Raw genomic sequence first — 28,000 nt, 5'->3', positions numbered from 1 at the left:
AACTGTGCAGTTGTGTCACACAACACAGTGCCACAGATGTCTCAAGTTGAGGGAGCGTGCAGTTGGCATGCCGACTGCAGGAATATCCACCAGAGATATTGCCAGAGAATTGAATGTCAATTTCTCTACCAACGTCGTTTTAGAGAATTTAGCAGTACGTTCAACCAGTCTCACAACCGCAGACCACGTGTATGGCATCGTGTGGGCGAGTGGTTTGCTGATGTCAATGTTGTGAACAGAGTGCCCCATGGTGGCGGTGGGGTTACGGTATGGGCAAGCATAAGCTACGGACAACGAACACAATTGCATTTCATCAATGGCAATTTGAATGCACAGAGATAACATGACAGAGATCCTGAGGCCCATTGTCGTGCCATTCACCCGCCGCCATCATGATAATGCACAGCCCCATGTCGCAAGGATCAGTACACAATTCCTAGTAGCTGAAAATGTCCCAGTTCTTCCATGGCCTGCATACCCACCAGACATGTCACCCATTGAGCATGTTAAAGATAAACTGGATCGACGTGTACAACAGCATGTTCCAGTTCCCGCCAATATCCAGCAATTTAGGACAGCAATTGAAGAGGAGTTGGACAACATTCCACAGGCCACAATCAACAGCCTGATCAACTCTATGTGAAAGAGATGTGTCACGCTGCATGAGTCAAATGGTGTTCACACCAGATACTGACTGGTTCTGATCCACACCCATACTTTTTAAAATATATTTTTTAAAGATATCTGTGACCAACAGATGCATATTTGTATTCCCAGTCACACGTAAATGAAATACACTGCTGGAACGCCGAATGATGTCCTCATCATTCGAAAGATGGATCAGAAAATCAGGTGTTTTAATCAGCGTATGCTTACTTCGATTTTGACCTGACGCAGATGAAGATAAAACAGAGTAAGGTGTTTATATGAATAATGCGGAATCTGTCTACTGCCATAATCAGTTGAATATCTAATTATTATTGTGCATGTAAAAGTACTCAGTGACCAAATCTGGGACCAGCCTTGGACGTTGACACAGTGTGACCTCAAGCCTCTATTGTCCCACAAACAGATCTGGGACCAGCCCGTTATTGTCCCACACTGACTAAACAATGCAGACAACCTGACATACCTGATCGGGCAGTGGGTCCACCATGGTCTACCTGATATAAACCACAACTACTGATAAGAGAGATGTTGGGTAAATTACAGAGTGGTTGCCAACGGTAATCACGTTTCACTCCTCAGACGAGGAGAAATATGTAAACAGTGCATTTCTATGTACACTGGTCAGGACGGGCTGGTCGCTGACAAACACACACACATAGACACACACAAAGAGAGAGCGAGAGAGAGAGAAAAATGGCTTCCCAGACACACAGCACTCAAGACTGTGTCATCAAACCATTGATGCCTCCATTCTAAACAGAGGAAGAGCTGAACCAAAACCCAGCATTGGATTTCAAACTTGGAGATTAAAATATCTTGGATGCCATCCATCTGACATTCCAGGGGTTTTTACATGTGTTCGGCAGTTGCATTGAGTTCCTCTGAAAAGCAGAGGAACTCAATGAACTGAACCGCAAGAAATGAAAGAGGGAAAATTGAGGAGGAGGAGGGGTGGATCAATAGAGAGTTCAGATGAAACTCGGACCGTACAAAGTTATGACCAAAGGGATTGTTTGTAACAGAATGACAGGTCTGGGATCTGACCATACAAGACAAGGACCCAGGCGTATTTGCACTGCTAATCCGATCAAACAGTATTTCTGAAAACTTGTTGGGCAATTATAATATTGCCCAACAATACCAGCCACGCAGACTTGCGAAGCCTATAATGTTGCAACCCGGCGTGTCAACACTCCAACTTTAGCCACCCCCTCCATCCTCCTGGGTAGACGTTCACAGTAAACCAGGTCTGTGAAGGGCAATATAATGATAAAAGTACCGGGTACCGACACGTCGTAAACAAAGGGTAGGCCCCTATGGCTACCTCATCTGAAGGTGTTATGATAGCGGAGTTCAGTGTACTGTAGGTGGGTGGAGATTAAGAGAGAGAGTACAGGACAGGGTCTGGTATCAGCTATCAGTAGCGGCCTGGGTCATGTTCAGTAGGACACACAGTTTCAAAACGTTTTGCAACGGAAAACAAGCTCAGAAACTAGCTCCCGGTTTCACTCCATTTCGAAAATGTTATCTTCCTGGAACGAACCTGATCTCATATATCAGTAGGGGCCCTGTTCAGGCAGTATGACGCCATGAGGTTGTTCAATACACTGTACCCTATATACCCACTGGGATCACTCTGGTTACATGGCCTCACATGTTCCACCTGATCCCCAGCTACAGATAACATGTAAGACCTCAAGTAAGACCTCTCACTGTCACAATGATGTAAAACGAGGCCCAGACAATAGGTTGGCATAGTGTTGGGTTTACTAAGATTACAGGACAACAGTGGGGAATCAGAGAAGCATGGTTGGGTCTTGGTCGACTGAAAGGGATGGGGGAAGGATAGGGGGTCTGTGTCTTAGGTTTAAATCCTCACCTCAGGGCTGGAAGGTGAACCCGAATACGTCTCCTTTGTCACACGTGCACTCCACGACCTATGTCTTTGACTCTTACACAAGTCTGAACATGTGGATGTCACACCGCTGGGACCGGATTGGCAGAGAGCGGTCTGATGGGTTACACAATAACTTATATATCCAGTCCTACTTAAGATTCTCTAAATCCGCTTTTCTTAAAGTAAGGGTCGCGGACCTGTTAATGGGGTAGACGCGTGTCAGTGTACATTTATAATTGTTTCATTAATTACTGGAATTGATTTGGCAAAGTGCATCTGCGCTCTCTGTTCAGTGCGCTTTCTGCTTAATAAGCAGCGGTCTCTGCTCAGTTTGGCAGCTGCGCGAGTGCGAGAGGGAGATAGATGCCCGTGTGTTTTGCTGTTTACCGGATCTTTTTTTCCTAGTTTTCTGGAAGATCGCAGCACACGACGCAGCGCTGTCGTTCAGGCAGCAGATGATGCGCTGTCAGCCACTGACTTGTCATTCCCACTCGCCATCACTCACTGCTGTCATCACATGGACTCACGCTAGCCACAAGTTCTGACTGAGCTCAATCGTCATGAAACGCAAATACAGCGATGAGTTTCTCTTCTCTTTCATACAAACGTATGAGGAGCTCCCTCAATGTGTTTTGTGCGGGGAAGTGCTTAGTAATGAGACTCGCACAACGAACAAAGTAATAAAACGACACGTCCTGACCAAACATCCACAGTATGATGGTAAACCCAGGGAATTCTTTCAGAACAGGGCAGAATGCTTCAGGAAACAGTGCTTCCACAGTGGAAAAGTAAGTCAGCTAGCAAGGCATTGTTGTCATTTTATAACAGGTGATGATGAGCAGAAATAAGGGAGTACTAACTCTCATAGTAGTAGATCTGAGTTTCTCTTTCTAACAATCCCCTGGCCTTGTACACAGCTAATGGCTAACATTCGCCACAGCAAGCTAGCTGCAACCCTAAGTAACAGTAACGTTACAGATGAAGATGAAAAATATACAGTAGGCCTGATCATTTAACTGTAGAAATTACTGTTGAAAACTAGTCTAGGTTGGAACTGTTGCTGTTAAAATACAAGTAATCATTTTTATTCTGAACTATCCCAGTTCAGAATAAAAATGATTACTTGTATTTTAACAGCAACAGTTCCAACCTAGACTAGACTAAACCTAGACTAAAATGATTGAAGCAAGACGCTTTTTGAGGCAAACACACTCACACAGTTCTGGGTTGCTCATCTACAGCAGGAAGCAGTTTCCTGACTGACTGAGGAAGCAGTAGATGTTCTGATCCAGTTTGGAACCACTTACCTATGCGAGTCAGGGTTCACCTCCTGTACCGTTAGAAATTGAGCCCAGAATAGACATGCTTGATGAAAACTTCAACCAGCCACACACACACTTCTCATTAGGACTGTGTGTGTGTGTGTGTGTTTTCTGGTCTACAAATGTGATCAATCAATCAGTTTATTCCAGTTCAGAATAAGAAATGTTTTGTATTTTAACAGCAACAGTTCCAACCAAGACTTTCAACAATCATTTCTACAGTAAGATGTAGGGTTGCACTATTACTATCAAAAAGCCTGTGTGTGTGTTCTGTTATTCATCTGTGTGATGTGCTCAATCCGTTTATTCCAGTTCAGAATGAAAGTGATTTATTGTATTTTAACAGCAACAGTTCCAACCTAGACAGATATATAAGAGTGTTTTTAATGGGGGGGAAATAAACATGAATATATATTTAATTTCATTGTTACTTGTTTTTGTCTATATTGCATTTGTTTTAGGCATAAGGGCAATGAAATGTACCAATATTTATGTATAGTTGCATATTTTCCTAAGCTTGGGTCCCAGGAAAACACAGAATTTCTCATTTGGGTCCCAGGCTGAACAAGTTTAAGAACCCCTGCTCTAAGTGTATAAGTAAACACGATATAAGTGTTTCTTCTAATGGAACCAACACGGAAAAATCTGGAGAATCTCTTACTAGCCCATATTCCATTGTCATCTGGTTTGTGAGTCTCTGAGTGTCTCTCCTGCAAAGACTGACTGCTTAAGCTGTAAAGTGGCAGTAACTGCATAGGACCGTAGGTGACCAAATGGAATGGCACAGACATAGCACAGCGAGCTAGCTGAGATAGGGTCCGTAGCCTTATAGAGTTACACAGTTACTCAGGGTTGTGCAGTGACAGCACTTTTTCGGCCGTAGTGAGCTGCCAGGCTGGCCACTCCAGACGGCCCATAAGTAATCCTGAAAGCAATAACAATAAGTGAATTCCCAGGCATGCAGGATCTTGTGGAGAGTGGAAGGTGCTTTTTCTCTGTCTGATGCTCTTTTCTTTCTCCAATCCCCCTATCCTCCTCTCTTTTTCTTCTCAATTCTCTAACCCTCTCTCCTCTCAAGCACCAGGCTCGGGTTTGGTTCCTCTCTTTCTCTAGAGAGAAGCCCTTTGCTTTTCAAATCATCATCATCAGACCCGTCAGGGTATTTGCAGTTCCCTCACAATTTCCCACCTCAACTCTTTTCCACTGACTTGAAAAACGCACGGTAAACAGATAAAGCTAGCAGCTAGCCCAACAGCAACGGTGCCTGAAATATAGCCTTCCACACAGGTAGCCTACACGTGTGTGTCTGTTCCCACTATCTTTGAGCTATGCTGGGAATGGTCTTTTTTTTGGGGTCTTTTGTGGCTTCCAAAGCCCCTGATGTGCTGTATCCTTCCACATTAGTTTCCCAGATGTTGCCTTGTGTATCTATCAGAATTCAGACCTGGGCTCAAACACTATTTCAAATCATTTCACCGACTTTAGCCGCGTTTGATTGAGTTTGCCATGCGAAAAGGACCCAATACAATAGTTCCAAAACTGTAAATTCCACCCCTATGGCTCTCCAGGCAGGCTAGAGAAAACGCTCAAAGTATTTGAACGATTTCAAATAGTATTTGTACTCAGGTGTACTAGTGTCTGTGCATGGTCTCTTCTGTCTCTCTCTCTCTCTCTCTGCATGAAACAGAAAGCCCATCTGACAGGCTCGAAGGATGAGGGGGTTGACTTTCTGGCAGGGCTAGTCCCAAACCCCGGTCACGAAACCGTCTCCTGACAAAAGCTGAGGGGAAGGGAAGTTACATAATGCCCAGGGATAGGATAGCTAGCTGCTGCTGCTCCTAATGAAAGCAATGTGCGATGGATGGATGGAATGGTAATGAGATCATTTAATGAGACGCAAGGAGAGGAGAAAGGGAGCCAACCGTCCACTGCCTGGCTAGGGGTGCGGAGTGTCACATTTAACTTTCACACACCAGTTGTCCAATTGGATTGGACGGGCAGATGTTCTTTTTTCCAGTAAAGCACACTTTCCCCTCCTTGCGTAACCGTGTTGTACTTCTAAAAAAATAATAAAAAATAACCATTTGCCAGCTTTTTGAGTAGGGCTACCTAATATTTTATTAAAATCTGCTGGAAATGTAACACAGGTTTCCAAACCAATTGGGTCGTAGAGGTTGGGGTTAAACCAGGTATTATTCATGACAAAATTGTGTAATCGTGCACCATCATCATCGGTAACGCCAACAATCTACAATATGCTGCCATTGAGAACTGCAAACAACCTAAAATTACAGAGAAATCACATCTCAAGCCATGTCCTTTCTCAAAGCAGCTTTCCCAAATGATGGTGATGAACACGTGAACAGCTAAAGCCGACAGGGTCAGTTGTGTGTGTCAGCTACTTAGTGCGTGCATCAAGGGGACCGGTTGTTGGCATGACGATGCGATGGCAGGGTGAGAGTGAGTGAGCAGTGAACACTGAGGGTGAGTTTGTACCCACTGCATCATAAAGCCCTGGTGTATTCAGTGTGAAAAAGAAGAAACCACATTCTGGTAGGAGAGCTCTATTTGGAATCTGGCAGGAAGCAGTGCTCACATCACATCAAAGACACACTTGTGAGGAGAAGGCCAGATTAACACGACCCATTCACTGGAGGAGCGGGAGAGGAGAGAAGAGCCTTTCAAAGAAAGCCATGCTGGAATACGACAAGAGGATACTAACGCAAAGGCTGGGAACTGCAAGAGACTTCACAATACAACGCTATCACGATACTTCGGTGCCGATACGACATTTATTGCGATTCGGTACTGCAATTTGATTGCGATTCGACGCTCCAAACATATTGCTCACCATGTCTACTGCTGAGGGATAAGAGAGAGACAGAAAACGAGTTTTGATCAGTCATGGAAATAAAAGTGCTGAAAACATGTTAGCTTTTACACATAATTTACTCGCATAAAAAGATTGGATGGAAACCTGGTTCGAGACAAAACCATGCTCACTTACAACGGGGTCCAGAATTATTAAAGTTGTCACATGCACAAGTACAGTGAAATGCTTAACTTGCAAGCTCTACCCAACTGTGCAATAATCAATATCAAAATAGTATAACTATATACATATAGTACCAGTCAAAAGTTTGGAAACACCTACTCATTCAAGGGTTTTTCTTTATTTTACTATTTTGCATCAAAACTATGAACTAACACATATGGAACCATGTAGTAACCAAAAAAGTGTTAAATCAAAATATATTTTCAATTCTTCAAAGTAGCCACCCTTTGCCTTGAGGCAGCTTTGCACACTCTTGGCATTCTCTCAACCAGCTTCATGAGGAATGCTTTTCCAACAGTCTTGAAGGAGTTCCCACATATCCTGAGCACTTGTTGGCTGCTTTTCCGTCACTCTGCGGTCCAACTTATCCCAAACCATCTCAATTGGGTTGAGGTCGGGTGATTGGAGGCCAGGTCATCTAATGCAACACCCAATCACTCTCCTTCTTTGTCAAATAGCCCTTACACAGCCTGGATGTCTGTTGGGTCATTGTCCTGTTGAAAAACAAATGATAGTCCGTCTAAATGCAAACCAGATGGGATGGCGTATCGCTGCAGAATGCTATGGTAGCCATGCTGGTTAAGTGTGTCTTGAATTCGAAATAAATCACCGACAGTGTCACCAGCAAAGCACCCCCACACCATCACACCTCCTCCTCCATGCTTCATGCTAGGAACCACACATGCGGAGATCATCCGTTCACCTACTCTGCGACACGGCTGTTAGAACCAAAAATCTTACATTTGGACTCATCAGACCAAAGGACAGATTTCCACTGGTCTAATGTCGATTGCCTGTGTTTCTTGGCCCAAGCAAGTCTCTTCTTATTATTGGTGTCCTTTAGTAGTGGTTTCTTTGCAACAATTCGACAACGAATGCCTAATTCAGTCTCCTCTGAACAGTTGATGTTGAGATGCGTCTGTTACTTGAACTCTGTGAAGCATTTATTTGGGCTGCAATTTCTGAGGCTGGTAACTCTAATTAACTTATCCTCTGCAGCAGAGGTAACTCTGGGTCTTCCAGTCCTGTGGCGGTCCTCATGAGAGCCAGTTTCATCATAGTGCTTGATGTTTTTTTCGACTGCACTTGAAGAAACTTTCAAAGTTCTTGAAATGTTCCGTACTGACTGACCTTCATATCTTAAAGTGGTGATGGAATGTCGTTTCTCTTTGCTTATTTGAGCTGTTCTGGCCATAATATGGACTTGGTCTTTTACCAAATAGGGCCATCTTCTGTATACCCCCCACCTTGTCACAACACAACTGATTGGCTCAAAAAGCATGAAGAAGGAAAGAAATTCCACAAATACATATTTAAGAAGGCACACCTGTTAATTGAAATGCATTCCAGGTGAATACCTCATGAAGCTGGTTGAGAGAATGCCAAGACTGTGCAAAGCTGTCATCAAGGCAAAGGGTTTGAAGAATCTCAAATATATTTTGATTTGTTTAACACTTTTTTGGTTACTACATGATTCCATATGCGTTATTTCATAGTTCTGATGTCTTCACTATTATTCTACAATGTAGAAAATAGTTAAAATAAAGAAAACCCTTGAATGAGTAGGTGTTCTAAAACGTTTGACCCGTAGCGCGCGCGTATATAAGGGCTGTCAAAGTTAACACGTTAATAACGGATTAATGCTTACATTTTTAATGCCGTACATTTTTGGGACGCAATTAGAGCATTTTCTTAGTTTGACCCCCTGAACCATGCATTGTTCAAATTAAAACCCCGGCAGTCGATGCGCTAGTTTGACAACCCCTTCACTAGCTAGTTACTTGTATGACTGAATGATGGAGAATGCTAGTGAGGGGCTTTTAAATGGCTAATTAAAACTTCAAATCCCTCCCAGATAGCTTTCTGGATAAAACAAAAGTAATTTGCATCCACTGCAAGGCTGAATTTGTTTATCACCGAAGTACATTGAATCTTCGGTATAATTTCCCCCCCCCCTTCATTATCATTATTTTTTTTTTACGTAACACATATTTTTTCTTAAAACTGCATCGTTGGTTAAGGGCTTGTAAATAAGCATTTCACTGTAAGGTCTGTTGTATTCGGCGCATGTGACAAATAAAATTTGATTTACAAGTGAAACATACTGTTGATGCCGGCAATACAAGTAACGTTACTAGTAGCAATGAAGGAGATCTTCGGCAGGCTAAGCTAGAAGTGTGTGCTTGCGAAAGGCCCATGGATAAGTTGTCGAGCAGCAAGCTAACACAAGCAATAGCCAAGTGGCTAGCTACAGCTTACAGGCCAGTCCACATTGTGGAGGATGAAGGCTTGAAAGATATCATTTGGATCGCATCAAACGACTCAACGTACGAGATACCCGAGAGCCACCGTCGTTACAAGAATACACAAGCTGTTTGAAAGCGAGAGGGCTACGAAAGCAGAGGAGTTGAAGCATGCAATGGTTGGAAACTACATTCACACGCTCTGGCTGTAAGGAAGACAGAAGAGAGGCACTGCTGAAACGTGCCAGAGCATTTCATGGATCTAGCAAAGCAGTAGAACATTGAAAACAAAGTTAGCTCAATTTGCACAGACAGCGCACGGAACTTGATTACAGCTGCGAGACATCTGCCTTTTGAACACCTGCACTCCATCACAGTGTCCCTAGTACAGCGGGTTCGACAATGCCCTAGCCAAACGCCCGAAAAATGGTTGGGCATTTCAGCCCACCAAACGCTGCAGAGCTAGAACAACATCAAGTTGCAAATGGGCTAAAGGAGTCGTCACTCGCACAAGATGTCACAACAAGATTAAATTCTACTCTGGAAATGGTAAAGCATGTTCCACAGAAACCAACAACCATTGAGAGATGCTCTGGCCCAACAGAAAACAAACATCACCATGCCAACCAAAGCTGAACTGGAGCCCTGCAGGTAATCTTTATCTTACTATTAGTGTTATAATAAGATTTTGTGTTTAAGTGTGAGAGAGTGAGTGTGTAAAGTGTGTGTGAGAGAGAGTCTGTGTATAACAAGTCTCTCACAATTGACTGAAGTGATTTTGAAAATATCTTTCACTGCAGGCACTTCTGGGAGGAGAGAAGTACATTTCCTGCTCAGTGGTGTCGCCTGCTTTGTGTCATCTCCTTCGGGTGATGGAGTGCTCTGATGATGACCCTGCCTACATGGTAAGATTCAAGCTGACATTCACATGGCTGAAGATAGCCACAGCACTCGACCCAAGGTTTAAGGACTGTCCACTACAGTGGTGGTCACAGCATGCAAGGGCACACACCAGGCTGGCCTGCATAGCACTAAGGTAGCTGGCAACGCCTGCCACATCAGTACCTTGTGAGAGGTTGTTTTCACTCTGGGCATATCGTACAAAAGAGAGCAGCTTTATCATCTGAAAAATGTCAACAGGCTTGTTTGTCTTTGAAACTGGCTCAGTGAAAAGAAATAGGAGGACGACTGAAGTGTATGGTCACAGGTTTATGTTCTATGGAATTCATGACATTGTTGGACAGGTTTATGCTCTTTGTATCCATAGATCCAGTTCTTTTTTTCTTATAGCCAACCCTCCACATCAGTAATTGGGAGAACAATAATTTGGAATGGCTGAAGCTTTAACTGTGTGTGTGAGAATTTACGAGGGAACATTAGTAGGCCTACTGGGAGCATTATTAAGTTACAGTACTTTTGTATTGCTTTACTTATGGTGAATATGCCATTAAAAACATTCTGATACAGAATATTTTTGTGTTTGAGTCAATACACGCCTGCTTAAAAAAAGGGAATGTTTTCATTTAGCACCAAATTTAAACAAATAAAAAATGTGTGATTAACAGAATTTAACACGATCAATTATTTGAATAGTTTGACAGCCCTAATATCTACCTATCTATATAAACAAGAAAAAAGAAAGGAAGCTATATACAGGGACAATGCCAATACCACATTTTCTGGAGTAGTTTGAGGTAGATATGTACATGTAAGCGGGGATAAGGAGAAAGTGACTGGTAGCAGGATAATTCTTCCATTTAAGAATGTTGAAGGCCATTGTGTTCTTGGTGACCTTCAATGCTGCAGAAATCTTTTGGCACCATTCCCCAGATCTGTGCCTTGACACAATCCTGTATCGGGGCTCTACGTACAATTCCTTTGACCTCATGGCTTGGTTTTTGCTCTGACATGCACTGTGAACTGTGGGACCTTTTATAGACAGGTGTGTGCCTTTCCAAATCATGTCCAATCAACTGAATTTACCTCAGGTGGACTCCAGTCAAGTTGTAGAAACATCTCAAGGATGAGCAATGGAAACAGGATGCAGCGGAGCTTAATTTCATGTCTCATAGCAAAAGGTCTGAATACTTATGTACACAGCGGTTGCATTGAGAAGTGTATCTATAATTCTTTGAATAACAGTTTAATATTTTATCAACATTTTTGATGAGTATTTCTGTAAATTGATGTGCTCATTCACAGGAAGTTTTGGGAGGCAAAACATTTCTGAACATTACACGCCAATGTAAAACGGGGTTTTTGGATATAAATATGAACTTTATCGAGCAAAACATACATGTATTGTGTTACATGAAGTCCTATGAGTGCCATCTGATGAAGATCATCAAAGGTTAGTGATTAATTTTAGCTGTATTTCTGTTTTTTGTGATGCCTCTCCTTGCTTGGAAAATGGCTGTGTGGTTTTTCTTGTCTAGGTGCTGTCCTGAAATAATCTACTGCTATGTTTTCGCCGTAAAGCCTTTTTGAAATCGGACAATGTGGTTGGATTACCGAGAAGTTCATCTTTAAAATGGTGTGAAATAGTTGTATGTTTGAGAAATTTGAATTATGAGATTTTTGTTGTTTTGAATTTGGCGCCCTGCTATTTCACTGACTGTTGGCAGAGTGTCCCGCCGGTGGGACGCTAGCGTCCCACATACCCCAGACAGGTTTAACAGCTTGGAAAATTCCAGAAAATGATGACATGGCTTTAGAAGCTTCTGATTGGCTAACTGACATCATTTGAGTCAATTGGAGGTGTACCTGTGGATCTATTTCAAGGCCTACCTTCAAACTCAGTGCCTCTTTGCTTGACATCATGGGAAAATCAAAAGAAATCAGCCAAGACCTCAGGAAAGAAATTGTAGACCTCCACAAGCCTGGTTCATCCTTGGGAGCAATTTCCAAACGCCTGAAGGTACCACGTTCATCTGTACAAACAATAGTACACAAGTATAAACACCATGGGACCACGCAGCCGTCATACCGCTCAGGAAGGAGACGCGTTCATCTGTACAAACAATAGTACACAAGTATAAACACCATGGGACCACGCAGCCGTCATACCGCTCAGGAAGGAGACGCGTTCATCTGTACAAACAATAGTACACAAGTATAAACACCATGGGACCACGCAGCCGTCATACCGCTCAGGAAGGAGACGCGTTCTGTCTCCTAGAGATTAACGTACTTTGGTGTGAAAAGTGCAAATCAATCCCAGAACAGAAAATGACCTTGTGAAGATAATCGAGGAAACAGGTACAAAATTATCTATATCCACAGTAAAACGAGTTCTACATCGGCATAACCTGAAAGGCCGCTCATCAAGGAAGAAGCCACTGCTCCAAAACTGCCATAAAATAGCCAGACTACGGTTTGCAACTGCACATGGAGACAAAGATCGTACTTTTTGGAGAAATGTCCTCTGGTCTGATGAAACAAAAATAGAACTGTTTGGCCATAATGACCATCGTTATGTTTGGAGGAAAAAGGGGAAGGCTTGCAAGCCGAAGAACACCATCCCAACTGTGAAGCACGGGGGTGGCAGCATCATGTTTTGGGGGTGCTTTGCTGCAGGGGGGACTGGTGCACTTCACAAAATAGATGGCATTTTGAGGGATGAAAATGACGTGGATATATTGAAGCAACATCTCAAGACATCAGCCAGGAAGTTAAAGCTTGGTCGCAAATGGGTCTTCCAACTGGACAATGACCCCAAGCATAATTCCAAAGTTGTGACAAAATGGCTTAAGGACAACAAAGTTAATGTATTGGAGTGGCCATCACAATGCCCTGACGTGAATCCCATAGAACATTTGTGGGCAGAACTGAGAAAGTGTGTGCGAGCAAGGAGGCCTACAAACCTGACTCAGTTACACCAGCTCTGTCAGTCAGGAGGAATGGGCCAAAATTCACCCAACTTATTGTGGGAAGCTTGTGGAAGGCTACTCTGAAACGTTTGACCCAAGTTAAACAATTTAAAAGGCAATGCTACCAAATACTAATTGAGTGTATGTAAACTTCTGACCCACTGGGAATGTGATGAAAGAAATAAAAGCTGAAATAAATCATTCTCTCTTCTATTATGCTGACATTTCACATTCTTAAAATAAAGTGGTGATCCTAACTGACCTAAGACAGGGAATCTTTACTAGGATTAAATGTCAGGAATTGTGAAAAACTGAGTTTAAATGTATTTGGCTAAGGTGTATGTAAACTTCTGACTTCAAGTGTAAATAGGAGTAATAGTGACGAGTAGCAGGATAAATAGATAATCATTTTAGCAGCAGCGTAGGATACACCAGTACTGCCTGCTGGACGGGAGCATGGAGAACAGTCCATGTCTCAGGTGGCTGGAGTCGTTGGCAATTTTACTGGCCTTTCTCAGACACCTGGCATGTATGTCCTGGATGGCTGGGAGCTCACCCCAAGTGATGCACTGGGCCGTCTGCACCTCCCACTGTAGGGCCTTCCGACATTCCAGGCGGTGATACAACCAGTCAGGATGCTCTCGATGGAGCAGCTGTAAAGGTTCCTAAGGATCTGATGGGCCATGCCTCCTGAGGGAGAAGAGGCACTGCAAAGGCATGACTGTGCTGGTGTAAGAGGACCATGTTACGTCCTCAGTGATGTGACACTAAGGAACTTGAAGATCTTGACCCTCTCCAAAACAGCCCCGTCGATCTGGATTGAAGTGTGCATATGCCCGTTTCCTGAAGTCCACAATCAGCTCCTTGGTCTTGCTGACATTGAGGGAGGGGTTGTCGCTGACCTCTTCTCTGTAGGCTGTTTCATCGCCGTTGGTGATCAGGCTGACCACCGTCGTGTCGTCAACAAACTTGATGATGGAGTTGGAGTCGTGTGTGGCCACACAGTTGTGAGCTCTATTTTCATATTGACACCCTTGATAAAAAATGAGCAAAATGACTGCATAAAATTTATTTAAAAAACTTAAACAATAATGCCTGAGACCCCAGGAATTATCGTGCAACAACTCCCGACAAGGGAGAATTGTCTTGCTGGGAGATCCATTCCTGGATAATAAAGACAATAACCCCAAGCACACATCGAAATCCACAAAGAAATGGTTAATTGGCCACAAAAATCTACATTTTGCAATGGCCATCTTGGTCTCCGGACTTCAAACCCCTTGAAAACCTGTGGTTTGAACTGAATAGGGTATTGAAAAATAGGTGTCAATATTTCTGACCACTCCCTTCGAGAAAAAAAGATCACTTGTTACACAAAACATCTTTCTCTGAGCAATTGTATTATAAAATAATATAAAATGCCCAATTTTTTGATCATACAATATAGCTCAGTATTTAAATTATTAATTTTTTACTGTCATTTTTGCTCATCTTCATCACACATGGATGAAGATAGGTGGAAACAAGTCACGGGGAGTACTTTGTAGACATTCTACATCTCCTTGTGAAGAATAAGTACAACTAGGCCTATTTTTTTTCAAATGCAATGCTCAATATACTAAAGTGTGGAAAAAACAGTATAGTGTACCCCCCTCCCTTAACAGAATGTTATTTTGTGATATTACATTTCCTATAAAACTTTAGCGGTGTCTGGCACCAACATAGATCAACAGGAGCCTGAGGGCTTGTGGGTAAATCAAACGGTTCCAACTAATGAACTCTGACAGAGAGGCAGTGGGGGTGCGCAGGTTAAACAGGTTACGACTCTGAAACCCCACATACACAAACACAAAAATACACCACACACACACCAAAATGCCTCCACCCCCACCCCTCACCACACGCTCTTTTAGGCTTTGATTTGTGTTACCGTGTTCCAATAAGATTTCAGGTTTCAGATTCGGAGTGAAAACAGCCCAGTGAGTTATGGCGAGCAGCTTGAAGGGCACATCTGTCCTGAGGGGGAATCTATGGTTTATTCAGTGGTCAGATACTACAGATGGGGAAATGAAGGGGGGGGCAGGTGGGGGCGAAGGAGAGCTCCTCTTTCACTCTTCTCTTCCTGTTCTCCAGTTCACTGAATGTACAACTGGAATATGCAACAGCAAGAGAAAACAGAGAGCTGCTCTAAGGTAATATTTCCATATGGAGAAAACCTGCTCTCAGTTTCCTAAAAATCATAGTCATATGACTATAAAGCCCTGAGAGGTGGGCTATTTGCCCTTTTTAACCCAAACGCGAGACAGGGTCATGGGTTTTGTACATTGGGTGAAGATGAAGTCAACCAGAAAAAGCACTGTATAAAATACAGTAAGTGTCCCATTGGCTGGGAAGTCAGCTTCATTACAGGGAGGCCATCTGTGTGGCCAGCTGACTGACTGTCCACTCACCCTCTAGACGGATGCCCTCCTTCTGAACGGTGTAGTTTAGAACAGCAAACGGGGCCACAGGTGACTTCGCTATTACAATCTGTGAAAGGCAGAGAGAGAGACAGAGAGAGATTAAGTGAGAGAAGAGAGAGATACGAATGTGGGTTCACTGGGTTGTCAGAGTCACATTCTTTGACAGAGCGCAAAACACATAAGTGAGAGATGCTACGCATCGTGAAGAGAGGTTCAAGTGTCGTGTTGGAGATCACTCCGAGAGGACACGCCCCACTAGCACTCAGACAGAGCGTCACAACCTATTGTCATGCAGGCAGTTTGAAAGTTAGGCGTTGTCGAGCAAAACATGACAACACGAGGACAACGGGGCACGTCGCCAATGGGTAGGGTGTTTTTGATTGGGCACAATGGGATAAGAGGAGAGGGGGAGTGAAAGGTTACTTGGGTTGCTCCGATGCTGCCAAGAATTTGCGTTTAAGCCACTTGTAGATGCCAATGTGCCCAGATCTGTCCGTTTTGTCCCCTAGCCACAACACTGATATTGTTCAGATTCAGTGTTTAATAGTCGCAGGTATGATTGCAGGGTACAGTGAAAATCTTAGGCTGGGGCTGATTTCCTGGTGTTTTTACAGTCTTATCTCCAACAATGAAATGTATAAATTATTTTAAAAAAATCTGAACTTGGGGAGACAAAACCAGCGGCACCAGTTGGGGAACACTGCTGTAGGCCGTCTCGTCGTTGTTGGTAATCAGGCTATTACTGTCATGACCGTCAGCGAACTTGATGGAGTTGGAATTGTGTGAGGCCACGCAGTCATGCGTATACAGGGAATACAGGAGGTGACTGAGGACGCACCCTTATGGGGCCACAGTGTTGAGAGGAGATAATGTGAAAATTCTGTGCAACTTTCTGCGCATGGTTACTGTGAACAGTGAGGCTGTACTTGCTTTAAGTTCATTTTATCCTCTCTGGGGGTGTGGGACGCTACTGTGAAATTGCATCCAGTGAAATTGCATATCTATATTTGCATATCTATATGCATATCCTAGATTCTGGGCCTGAGTAGCAGGCAGTTTACTTTGGGCACGCTTTTCATCCAAAATTCCGAATGCTGCCCCCTACCCTAGTGAGGTTAACAGTGGTCAAGTAGACTACTGTGGCTATTTGATCATAATGTAGGCCTACCAGAGTGGAGAAAATGCATCCCATAACATTTTAACATGGAAATAGCTGTTCTATCGTTCAGCCTACAGTAGCAGCCAATGTGTGGTGTTCAATGTAGGCCTACATTCCATGACACTTTTGAAAAAAACATGCAGGGCTTGTCATTAACTTGTTTATACACTTGTCCCTTCAGACAAGGTGACGACAAAATGCACACGTTTTTCACGTTTTGTGCTCTTGTAGGAAGCAATCACTCCCTCATTGCTGACCGCAATTGATCTATAACTGGTCTAATAACTCACTAACTAGCAAAGGATATGAACACGTGCACGTCGCTACATGTAGCTCTCATTTTGATCTCAAAACAAGCACATCTACACACGACCGTTGATGCTTTAAACGCAGTACAGTTCAAAGTGAATGGCATTGATCCATATATGGCAATGGTCTATTTGCATATAGGCCTACTGCATCTCTGATTGGTTATGGCGCACCAGTCTGTGTAGAGTATGTGCCTGCCAATGCAATAGAATCCTACTCTGATGCGTTCTGCCTTGCATAGTTCATTTTGTTTCGGTATGTTGCATTGAAAGTGGGTAATATACAAACGTGTGCAGCTTAGAGAGAACATTGTCTTTGACTAGCCTTTCGATGACTGAAGTGAGTGCTACTGGTTGGTAGTCATTCAGTTCAGTTCAGTTACTTTCCCTTTCTTGGGCACTAGGATAATAGTGGACATGAAGCAGAAGGGTATAGTGGTCTGAGCTAGAGAGAGAGAGAGAGATTGAAAATGTCAGAAAACAACAGCCAGCTGGTCTGCACATGCTCCGAGGGCACGACTAGGGATGCCATCTGGGCCGGCAGCCTAGCGAAGGTTAACACGTTTGAATGACTTCCATACGTCCTCAGTGGGGACAGTGCGAGTATGTAGCCCACGTTGTCATCAGGGGCTTTCCTCGGCAGCTCAGGGTCATTGTGCTCGAATCGTGAGAAAAATGTGTGTTTAGCTCATCCGGTAGGGTAGCATTGGTGACCACAATGTGGCTGGCTTTCTTCTTGTAATCCGTGATAGTCAGGAGCCCCTGCCACATACGCCTTGTGTCCAACCTGCTGAATTGCTCCTCCACTTTGTCCCTATACTTGTGTTTCGCAATCTTGATCGATCTGCGTAGGTCGAATTAGTACCAAACTATTGTCCCCGGTCACCTAAACCCATTTACAAGCAGCATCTCTCTTTCAGTTTCCCTACAAGGCTGCTATCAATCCACAGTTTTTAATACGGGTATGTTTTTATCGGTATCACATTATCTATGCATTTTCTGATGAATCCGGTGTATGAGTCAGCGTATTCATTGACGTCATCTCCAGAAGCGAGCGAGACTTCTGATTGGTCAGGTCTGTACAGCATTGGTCCGACCACCGGAACTTCCCTCCAGTCTATGTTTATATGCGTGGAGAAGCAGGATGGAGTCATGGTCAGATTTGCCTAAAGGAGGATGGGAGAGGGCCTTATACTTATACCGGTGTTGAAAAGGCGTGTAGCAGTGGTCAAGAGTAGAATTTCCGAGAGTTAAACACGTGTTGGTAATAACTCAAATTACTTTCGTTAAAGTCGCAAAAAGTTTGTCCAGGGTCCAATTAAGAACTTTGAGAGCATTGTTGGTGTCAGCTTGGGGCAGGATGTACACAGCCATGGCGATAATCCCGGAGAACTCTTGGAAGGTAAAAAGGGCAACATTTGATGTCAGAGTATTCCAAGTCGGGGGAGCAGAAGCTTGCAGGTTCCTGTACATTTCCCCTATCGCATCATATGTTGGTCATAAAGCAGAGCCCACCACCTTTGCTCTTATGAGAGCCCGCTTCAGAAAACTGTAAAACCAGCTGGTGGTATGTCAGAGGAGGAGAACCAAGTCTCAGATAAACTGAATATGTTGCAGAGTCCCTCTGGAAGGAGATCCTCGCTCTGAGTTTGTCAAGTTTGTTCATTAATGATTGAACATTGGCGAGTAGTATGCTCGGTCATGGAGGATGGGTTTCCCAGCATATTAATCTCACTAAGACTCCGCCACGTCCGTCACTCCGTCGGCATCTTTGCTTCCTACTCTCCGGTAGGACTCCCAAGCAGCTAGGCGCCTCGCCGAAGAAGCTAGTCCATTATTCCGCCATCTCAGGGAATTCTGGGAGGTTGGGAAGACGTTGAGTACCCAATAGTTCTACCCAGGTGTATGAAGTAATTCACGAAACAAACTGAAAAGTCTAAACTTGCAATGTTTTATTGGAGTTCGAGTCGAAGCGCCCTCCGTCAGCGCCATCTTAGCCATGTGGCATGGTTGGCGTGGTGTTGCTTTAGCGTTAGTCTCTCTAGAAAGTTGGGTTGCCTCCCACAATGTACCAATGCTCCAGCTTACACGTCTGTAGAAGTCAGACAGTTGGGATAGAGAGGACAAGTCAGAAATGGGACACGCGTCACCAGTTACGTCACTGCCGTATCCACTTGTTGCCCTAGCTAAACATGAGCACAATTCCATCCCACATTTTCAGCTCCGCCTACTCAACCTATTGATTTGTTTGGAGAGTTGTCTGTCTGAAGAGGACCCACCCTGGAATAATTTTTCTCCCCTTTCGAAATGTCCAAGAGAATTAAACATCCTCCCCAGACTTTGTGCGGTTGCTCCAAGCTCTGGGATTTCCGATACTACTTAAGCCTGGTCCCAGATCTCTTTGTGCCATCTTGCCAATTCCAGGTCATTCAGTACAAACACATTTGGGACCAGACTAGTGTCGCATGGCCTGGCTCAGTTCAAACCAGCCTGGGCCTTTTAGCTACCACCATCTAAACTCAAAGGAAGAACTAAGCGAAAACAAGACGGTTGAGGTTGCTGCAGCATAAATAGCTGCAAACAGTGCAGAAATAACGAGTGCAGCGTCAGTGTTTTTGGAAGCGCGTTGAATCACGACTGTGATAAATGTTATTGTGAAATCACCCGTCAAAACAAGGAAGTGATGTTTTCTCAGTGTTCTTGTTTCATTAGGCTTGACAGACTCTTGGTGGGTTGAACGAGAGGTCATTCTAGCCATGCTGAACCTCTGTATGAGCTTTAGACATAGAAAAGTAGAGACTGGCAGGCAAAAGTGAAGACATGGAATAAAGATACAAATCACCTTACCGTTTTCTTTGGGACAGCATTAGCTGTGAAGCGCTGTGTCTACATACTCATTCTACAAGCTTTAGCCATAGGCCTACTGATCGTTCTTTACCTTCAGTGAGCTCACTCACTGTGCATCCAGTCAGTTGAACATTTAATATGAGGGAGAGGGGGGGGGGCTCAGATTTACACTATTGGAAAGAAACAATCCCAATGGCATCTAAGAATTTGAAAAGTTTTCTTTCCTGAGGTGCAGTTTCAACATTGGAGCATATATCTCTAGTTTGGGCCTAACCAGCTACAGATGTCTGCTTTAACTGCTGTTGCTTTATTTCAGTTAAAAATAAACGTGAGTGCTATTTCACCGAGGGGATTAGATTACCTGTGGTCGGTAATCAGTCATTTTCGCTAAACCCACTTGAATTAGGACCAGTGTGAATAAATGCCGTCTCAGTGATTTTCACAGGCATGCACGGCTCTGCGGACCGCAGCGACCAGTCAGCTCCCTGTTTTCAAAACCGCCGCGCCCACAATAACATGTCATTAACTCTGACAGAGACAAGTCTCCCTGCATAAAGCCATCTCGTGTTTTTGCAAATCAGATATTTATTTTATTTTATTAACCTTTATTTAAACAGGGAGTAACATTGAGATAACTCTTTTACAAGAGAGCCCTTAAATCTACAAGGAAATCGTGGTGGAGATGAACGTTTTGGAGGCTAGCTAGATGACTGTCCTGTGTTCATTTGAGCATGGGCAAACCGACAGAGCAGTCGGAGCATATAGGCAGAAAGACAGACAGGCAGAGGCACACACAAACACAGCGTCAATGAACCAGCCCGAGGACCCAATGGACCCAGGCACCAGACTGAAGCCTTAATGGACCAGCAGTTGTGGACCGCTGCTTTTCCTTTCATGCTGGTTTTCTTTAGGGGGATTTGGATCGTAAAAAGAAAAACACAGAGCCTTTCGTTTGGGCCTCCGAGGCTTTTTGGGAATTGACTCTGGAATGCACCCGCAGCTCTGAGTCGTGCAGGATGAGACTAAAGGGAGAGTAGTGTGTGTGTGTCTGTCTGTCGGTCTGTCTGTCTGACCACACTATTTCCCCAATAGAGAATCTAAGCATGGCCATAGTTCAGTCGTTTTAAACGGTGTGTTCTGTGAAAGTTGGTTAATAACAGTTCTGGATAAAGCCCAAAGAAGACATAGGAAGACACAGTTCCTTTCCCATAGTTAGTAAAACTAAAATGTTATCCTCCGTGACATATCGTATATCACCTGTCTTTGGTGTGTATCTACATACTGGACAATGAGGCGGGTGTTGACGCTATGACTCCATGTGTTCCCCAGCGCTGCCGTCACATACCCAGAATCCCTCGCATCGGATGCTGCAACACAAAAACAAACATTACAGGGGTTGAGTTCAACTTTGAACAGCACTCACACTTGTGTGATGTGTTATCTTTATTTATTTCATACAGTGGTCATTCCATGTCATTTCAGCAAGCCATGACACCCACCATCTCAGATTGTTCCGAAATAGTTTCTGTAGTTAGAAACAAATAAGATTAGTATTCCTGAAACAATTTGTTGAAATATAATTTGCTCTCTGAGAAATTAAGCTAAATCATTGCACCCAAAATTGGCCATTATAATTTATAGGAGTCATATGATATTCAACAACTAGAATACCTAACATCCGATTTGGACCATAATTCTTCCTAACAATTAGTAAGACATGATGAATCCAATACAATGATCAAAAGCCACTCACGGGCCCCCCACCCCAACAACCAGTATACAGTATCAGTTCCCCATGTCTGACAAGCTGCTGCTTGGAGTATTGTTTCTTCAACTTTTGTTATGTACTTCCCTGTGAATCTGGTGATGTTTTTTTCCCCCTGTTCAGAGAAATCAGCCATTGAAGCTTGCTTTCTATAAAATAAAATAGTGTGAAAGTACCAAGTTTTGCTCACTAGATGCCGCTGTACCTGCTACTGCGACAACACTGTCAATTTTGCTGGTCTCTTGTGTTTATTAAATGGATTACAACATTTTCTTTGCAACTTTGGGTAGAAAACCAATAGCTTTGGCTCATGACAAAAATAAATCGTGGTAAAGAATGCAAGCTACTAAAAATAAAAAATTGGCCAATTTGGGTGCGATCAATGACCTTAATTTCTGAGATCAAATTATATTTCAACAAAATAATGTTTCAGGAACACTAATCTTATTTGTTTCTAACAACAGAAACGATTTCAGAACAATCTTAGATGGTGGGTGTTGAAATCCTCCTTCTTGTGTTTTTTGAGTTGGAACGACTCACTGACTGTACAGAAACTTGGCAAATTGCAATCAATTTGGAAACTGCAAATTCAAAACAAACTGCCTTGAAGCCTGAAAAACATATCACACTATACAGTAGGTAATTTAAGTATCGTCATTGATTCATCCCCGTCATTCATAATTATTCCCTATTTCCACTGTGTGTGTGTTTGACCCTGCAGGCTACGTAATGACCATTAACCAGAAGACAGCCCCAGCCGCCTGACACACTGTTATTATCGCTTGCTTTTGTGTGACCATGGTTCCCTCTGCTCCCATGACACCAATAAACCTTGGCTGGGCCTGGGATGCTAATTCTGTCTGCTGAAGGATGAGCCCTGGCGGGTGGCGGAGTGTGTGTCTGTGAGTGTGTGTATGTGTTCGCAAGCGTGCATGTGTGTGTATGTCCGCAAGCGTGTGTGTGCGTTAACGTGCCTGTGTGTGCGTACCCGTGTGTGTGTGTGTGTGTGTGTGTGTGTGTGTTGCCGTGTCCTTTTCATTCTCTTCCTTGATGTTTTTTCCATGGAGTAAGCAGGGATTCTGCTCGCACAAGTGTCCTATCAGCAACTCTCACTTCCTCAAAACATTTCCTGTGGAAACGTGTGCAAGGCAGAGAAAATAAAATAGCTGCACGACCATGTGACGGAAGTTCCCCCGGCCGGGAAGAGCAGCAGCAGCAGAGAGAAACGATTCATTTTAATATCACAATATACTAGGTAGGAGACATACAGTAGACTAGAGTAGTACTACAAACAGGGAACACTGGTTCAAGGCAATTAAGTTGAAATAGGACTGAATAAACTACGGGACAAAACACACAGTACTAGAAGACCAGCGGTTTCAGAGTCAAACCAAAGTGGAATATAACTGAAAGCATTGGGCCTTAGTGCATCTAGCTAACCATTAGGGCTCTTTCACTAACATAGTCAGTGTACAACTGGCTCACGAGTTTGGGAGCTGAGGCAAAAGAGACGAAAAGAGAAGGAAAGAGAAGGCCGGAGGGACTGAGAGGCAGACTAAACAAACTCCATGTGCGCTGCAGACATCTGCTGTACAGCTCCCTGGAGAAGGATGATGATGATGGGGGGGGCACTATCAGCCTCTTTCCCCTGCTTAGCTCCCCCTCTGCCTGTTAGACAGGCCTCTAACACAAACACCCAAACCATAACACACACACTCCTTCATTCTATACCCTTAACCCCCATCCTAAACCTCCCCTGATCCTACAAAGCCAGCAGCCCACACATTTTCCCACAACTGGCCAGGAACGGAAAGCAGATAGTGTAGAGTCCAAAATCCTGTCCAGTGTTTCAACACACTGTCTATGTCACGACTTGTGCTCGCTGGATGGCTCCTCAAGTGCCACCATAAGTCCAAGTGCAATAAAAGTGTTTTAAAACAACATTCAAGGACATGTGTTACTAGTATATAGCTAAAAGGCCTTATCCAGCTCGTGTATGACAGAAAACCATACTGCGTTTCCCTCTCTATGCTAATAGAGAGAATGGATATCATATGGATGGATAGCCATCTCTGATAGAGTGAGAGCTCTCTGGAAAGGCTGCCCCGCTGTGCAGAGGAGGAAGTGGCTCAAATAAACATGCCCAGTACAGATTTCAACCTCCCCCTTTTCCCCCTCTCAACAACTCTCTCGCTCAGCATCCCATTCAACTTTTCTCTAGTTGTTTCTCACAATCTGTTTCTCTCTCGTTCTACAACCCTCTCTCCCCCTCTGCCTTCTGTTTTCCTTTACCCTCTGTCCCTTAGTAAACCTTATTAGTCTAGTGGCTGGAGAGCTCTGTGCAGTGTGGCTGTGTGTGACCAAGCCTCGAGGGTAAGACGGGCGGTCGATTAGGGCGACCGGTTGGGGAGGAGGAAAACCCAATCATGTAGATAAAGTGAGGGCATGGAAAAGTGTCTCAGTGTGTTGCTGGCTGGCTGCACACAGTGGCTCTCCTATCAGAGGCAGTGGAGGAGCTGAGGGGCTTGGATCACTGCAGCCTCAGTCACACAGTCAATGAAGGAGCCCTGCTGTTGACAAAGAGGCTGTCTGTATGTCTGTCCGCTGGGCCCTGCTGTTGATTAAGAGAGTCTGTCTGTCTGTTGGGCCCTGCGGTTGACAAAGAAGCTGTCTGTCTGTCTGTTCATTGCTGACCTGGGTTCAAATACTATGTCTGCTTTAGCCTGCCTGGAGTGCCAACTGGGTTGGGTTTGCACTTTTGGGAATATTCTATTAGTTACATTGCACCAGGCAAGCTCAGTCAAACACAGCTCAAGTATTTGAAACCCAGGTCTGCTGTCCTCTGGGCCCTGCTGTCTCTCCGTCAGTCAGTCTGCTGGGCCTGGCAAACAGAGGCCAACTGTCTGTCCGCTGGTCCCTGCTCTCCCACAGTGACTGGCCTGTGGCCCCCTCACTCCCATCTAACCCTAGAGGGAGCACGGGGTTAAACCACACCGGATGGCCCAGTTTAGCCTCTATTAAAGGCTATTTTTATTTACACACAAACACCCCGCACAGAGGTAGGTGTGCACACTCATACACATACGGAACACTTCACAAGAGCATTCACACAGCAACTAGTCCCTCCATGCACGGAGTGACCGTATCATTACTTAGCAGTGTTAAGTAATGAGCTCACTTCTCACACAAAGATTCCCTTAGGTGGTTGATTCCTCTTTAGTCCCTACCCATAATTAGATGATTCATAAGCTTCAATATAATCTTGGTTACCCAGAAGTAAAATTCACGTGAAAGTTGTTACTTCCACAAGAGATTAGCTTCAACACTACGTTTACTTTTCATCATGAAGTTTATGTTATGACAAAATAAACGCTTGTCATGATGACCTCTTCCCCATTACACTAGGAACACCAACCCGCATCCATTACTTTATGCTTTACACTTGCTATTGCGAACAGCTAGCTCAGCCACCTAAGGGTTTGGGGGATTTTCTATGCCTTGCCTTGGGCATCGCCTGTCTCAAATGCTGGCACCAACTACTGTTGGCACTGGGCTGGCTATTGAGTTGAGTTTTCATCAAAATGAGGTCAGAGAGAGCTTCAGTTGGACAACTGCAGTTTCACTAGATTAAACACAGAGAGCTAGGACAGACCTCATAGGCATCCAATGTCCCTCAGAGACTGAACTCTTTTCATCTCTATTATTACAAATATCTACAGAAATAAATCTTTCCGACATGAACAAAAAAAGGGGGGGGGGGGGTTTCCAATAATGAAACGCTACCCATTCAGCTTCTGGCACATAACACTGAAGACAAGCAAAGGATGATAGCAATAATCAGACATACGAATTCAATACTACATTCTCTCTGTACTGATAGCTGGGCTAGAGCGTGTGTATAGGTCAGTCCAGCAACCAACCCATCTCTACCTAGTAGTTTCTCTACACACTCATCGGGCCTCCGCAGTACCAGAGGCTACTTGAAGCCCACTTCAGGCCCACCTGAGTCACAGTTACTGATCCTACACCAGGTAGAAACCAGACTCCCCCTTTCCCTCTCCTCAGACTAGACAAAGGGCCTTTTCAGACCTTCCATCATGCGCATCACGCTCGCCACCCCAGCCAAATCCCAGGAGACCATCGATGGGAGAAACCCAAAGGCGACGGAGGCTGACATTTGACTGGAAACCCGAGACGCAGGGATCTCTGGTTGAAAACATCATAGGTAGAAACCTGCTTGCACGAGACAAAAGGGGGAGAAAAAAGGTGCGGGAGAAAGGGAGGGATGGCGGGCCTAGAGAAGAGTCAGACCAGGGGAGTGTGAATCTGATTACATTAGCAGAGAGAGGGGTGAATCAGATACACCCTACTGTCGAACTCTCCCCCGCCTCACCACTCCATCCAAGGACATATGGAGAGAGAAAGAGAATGAGAGTGAGAGAAAGACAGAGCAAAAATTGAAAGAGAGAAATGAGAAAGAGAGAAAGAGGCTGTCCTTCCTCGAGGGGGAAATCACTGTATTTAATGAAAGAGTGTAGTAGGTAAGAGAGAAAGAGGCAGTCCTTCCTCGAGGGGGAATCACTGTATTTAATGAGAGAGTGTAGTTGGTAAAAGAGAGAGAGTACAGTTACAGGTCAATGCCATGTATCTATTAGATAACGTAAGAGAAAGAACCCGTATCCCTTTACTCAAAGGCTAGCTTCAGCATAATGTTGCCCCAACATTCACTGGTCCGACTACACCGCCGAGACACAGATACATATCCACAAACAGGCAATGCTAAGGGGGTGATGAAGAGGGGGACATTATAACAATACAGGATACAGGTCATAGAATAGCTCTGTTACCAAGGTGATGGTAAACGGTGAGATCAAACAAATCTCTGTGACCCATCAGAGACGCTCCATGTGTTTCAAAGAGTCACACGCAAGGCGACCTGCTACAAACATCCTCGGTGCATCACTACATTAGTATGTGTTGAATCCAATGTTTCATTGGATGGTTAGTATTGCAGTTACATTCAGATGTGATCAGTTAACATGGAGGATATTTCGTTTGTGTTTGTTTACCTCCCCTGAATGACGCAGCGCCTCTCTCTCCTCGATTGCCCACATGCGTCGTGATCTGGTTGGTCAAGACCACCTAGGAGGGAGAAAATAGAGAAGCATGAAGAGAATATCATGACTTTAGCACCTTCCACAGAGTGCTGGTTTGCCATGCTAAATGTTCATTTCAAGGTTTTTAGGCAATATCTCAAAGCAATATACCTTAGACTATGAACACAAAATATACCAAAATAATCTTTGGAGAAGTTCTGGTAAGTTATTTCTTAAAATGTGTTTTACTTGTCCTCAGATGACTGATGGTCAATAGTAGGTTGGAGGTCAACAACATTAAACGATATGGGTGGTCAATATGTATCCAAACCCAACCAAGCCGGAGATAAAAGTATTCTAAATATCATCCGGTCCAAGTCTGACACAGCAGAATTCTGAGTAAATTCCCTCGAATAATCAGTGGTGGTGGCTCAAAGTAGCACTTGATGAATCAAATTGGCCTTGATGAAATACCAACATGATAAAACTGTTGCCAATACAACAGACTCATAAAAAGAGAGAGGCCCTAGGCCTACCGTCACATGAGCTATAATTGTCCTTTAAGCCTCCAGCCTCTGGCTTGACAGAGCTACACTGTGCCTTGTGAGCCAACTGCGGCTGACATGAGTCAAAGTCCATATGTCAACAATAAGGCTACAATAATAAACTCATGTTTGGGCAGGCAATGAGCTCCCATGTGTTGTTCTAACTAGGAGAAATCCAGAGAAACAACACAGTTAAACTATGAAACCTTGCCTAGGCAACAGATGTAGGATCTTAATTTGATCCAGTTTGGTACAACAGGAAAATAACCTGAAGCACCAGGAACTGTGAATTATAATTAATGGGCAATTGTGTAGGGGTTGATACCTTTTTCGTAATGGAAAATATGTCTGACATTTCAAATACATTTTAAACCACAAATACACTACAAGTATTACATGTCCTGAATTTCACAAAAGTTCTCCTGCAACAGGGTGATCAAATCAAGATCTTACACCTGTACATCCAGTAAACTCACACCAAATCAACAATTCCACACAACCTAGGAGTGGAATGGAAGCAAAGGCCTCCAATCTACCAGTCATCCAGTCTCACAAAATTTGGCACTGTGTCATACATTAAAACAAGAACTAGTAAATTTAACAACCTGGTTGGTTTGGCCCTGGGTGCTAATAACAAAAGTCTTTACTTGTTTAATCATGATAGCCCTTATAAAATACTCAGTGGGCCACTAGCAAGGTAGGCTATCCTCACTGTGGTTTCTTGTCAGGGCACATTTCAGTTAATAATATGGAGGAGGTGAAG

General features: G+C 43.9%; 1 protein-coding gene across 2 annotated transcripts in view; it reads right to left on the bottom strand.

The window, feature by feature from the left end:
- rad51b (RAD51 paralog B) overlaps positions 1–28,000 on the bottom strand; it is a 53,244-nt gene that overhangs the window by 20,949 nt on the left and 4,295 nt on the right. For both annotated transcript variants that reach the window (XM_014144962.2, XM_014144964.2), the window contains exons 7-9: positions 26,666–26,738; positions 21,089–21,198; positions 15,506–15,584 (exon numbers count right to left, since the gene is read on the bottom strand). In XM_014144962.2, coding sequence (XP_014000437.1) covers positions 15,506–15,584; positions 21,089–21,198; positions 26,666–26,738 — 262 coding nt within the window. The remainder of the gene's footprint in view (positions 1–15,505; positions 15,585–21,088; positions 21,199–26,665; positions 26,739–28,000) is intronic.

Source organism: Salmo salar, chromosome ssa15 (assembly GCF_905237065.1).
Source record: "Salmo salar chromosome ssa15, Ssal_v3.1, whole genome shotgun sequence".
In the NCBI taxonomy this organism is placed as follows: domain Eukaryota; kingdom Metazoa; phylum Chordata; class Actinopteri; order Salmoniformes; family Salmonidae; genus Salmo; species Salmo salar.
Note: the sequence above shows the minus strand (reverse complement) of the source record. Positions and strands in the feature narration are given on the sequence as shown.